This window comes from Ostrea edulis, chromosome 2, assembly GCF_947568905.1.
Source record: "Ostrea edulis chromosome 2, xbOstEdul1.1, whole genome shotgun sequence".
Lineage (NCBI taxonomy): Eukaryota > Metazoa > Mollusca > Bivalvia > Ostreida > Ostreidae > Ostrea > Ostrea edulis.
Genome location: NC_079165.1, coordinates 73,814,436 through 73,815,920, shown reverse-complemented (window position 1 = coordinate 73,815,920; position 1,485 = coordinate 73,814,436). Strand labels below are relative to the sequence as shown.

At 40.3% G+C, this 1,485-nt stretch overlaps 1 protein-coding gene across 1 annotated transcript; it reads left to right on the top strand.

Annotated features, from left to right (window-relative positions):
• Positions 1-426: 426 nt before the first annotated feature.
• On the top strand, positions 427-1,011 carry LOC125680437 (late histone H2B.L4-like). Its single transcript, XM_048920034.2, has one exon. The coding sequence runs from the start codon at positions 487-489 to the stop codon at positions 862-864; it is 378 nt and encodes a 125-aa protein (XP_048775991.1). The 5' UTR covers positions 427-486; the 3' UTR covers positions 865-1,011.
• The last annotated feature ends 474 nt before the right edge of the window (positions 1,012-1,485 follow it).

Sequence of the window (1,485 nt, the reverse complement as noted above, 5' to 3'; positions counted from 1 at the left end):
TATGGTTCTGATAAGCCTGTTGATTAATCTTAATCTAAATTAGATTCTTTGATCCGCTCATGTAGTTTGCTAAAAGAGAGTAAAGCCAGCGGATCTAACATTTATAATTTTGATTTAGATTGTAAGCCTTTGTAGATGTGCAGTAAGTTTCGGATGCTACATATTGTCATTTATCTTCCGGGCGAATGGCAAAAGCGCCTGCAGGTACAATCATAAGTAACAGTGTGTTCTAAAATAATGAAACTTACACGAATTATACCTGTAAGGATGCATCTCAGGTGCTGAAATTGACCTATACACTTTCCATATGAGTGAACAAATCGAATTTCTATCCCCCATCCTATCCCACCACCTCCCTCTCTCTCTCTCTCTCTCTTATGCACATGCGCAACATAGACGATAGTTCAATCCGACGCAGTCATATAAAAGCACATTTCGCGCGTTGTGAGTTCAGTTCACGATATAGGGACGAGAGAGAGGGAGAGAATGCCACCCAAAGCACCAGGTGCAACAAAGGGTTCGAAAAAAGCTATATCCAAGTCAACTAAACCACCAGGCGAGAGAAAGAAAAAGAGGAAACGAAGAGAAAGCTACGGCATTTACATATATAAAGTATTAAGGCAAGTCCATCCCGACACTGGAATTTCAAGCAAAGCCATGTCGATAATGAACAGTTTCGTCAACGACGTATTCGAACGGATTGCCGGCGAGGCCTCGAAACTTGCAACTTATAACAAGCGTTCCACTATTAGTAGTCGAGAAATTCAAACAGCTGTACGCCTTTTGCTTCCCGGAGAGTTGGCAAAGCACGCTGTCAGTGAGGGAACTAAGGCAGTGACGAAGTATACAAGTGCAACGAAGTGAGGAAATTCGGGTAGAAGTCGATACTTGGTGCTGAACGTTGACAATTTGATCTCGTTTGTGTTGGACTTGTGATGTGTTTCACCAATTGTGTGTAATTAGTTCATGTGTTTATATCACAGCAAATGAATACATTTTGGCATACTTAAATATATTGTTTTCTGGCTTTATTAATCTAGTTTAAATAACCATCGTCGCAAACCACGGTTTTTGAGTCCACACACGCTCCCTGGATGATGAAGAGATCCGACGAGAAGCACCCGTGGGTAACCGGCGATGGTTTATAACGAGCCTAATAATAGGGTTTCTGAGGGTCCCACAAATTAATCATTCAATTTATCAAAAGTAAGCATTTTGGGATAAATGTCAGAGGGTTTTTTATTTATGAAGCTCAAAAATATGCGTATTTACAGAATCATAATATATTCCGGACATCAGTAAAATCAACAGTCCAATGAGGCACGTGGTGTCTACCAGAGGCGTTTATTTTCTCGATGGCCTTGACCTCCTATTGACCGTCATAGGTGAAGAAATAGGTGCAAGTTAAGTTTTGAATAAATGGGGAAACGAGACCATGATTTCTTTTTTCAAAATAGGGTAGAGCATTCAATTATCGAGTGTTTA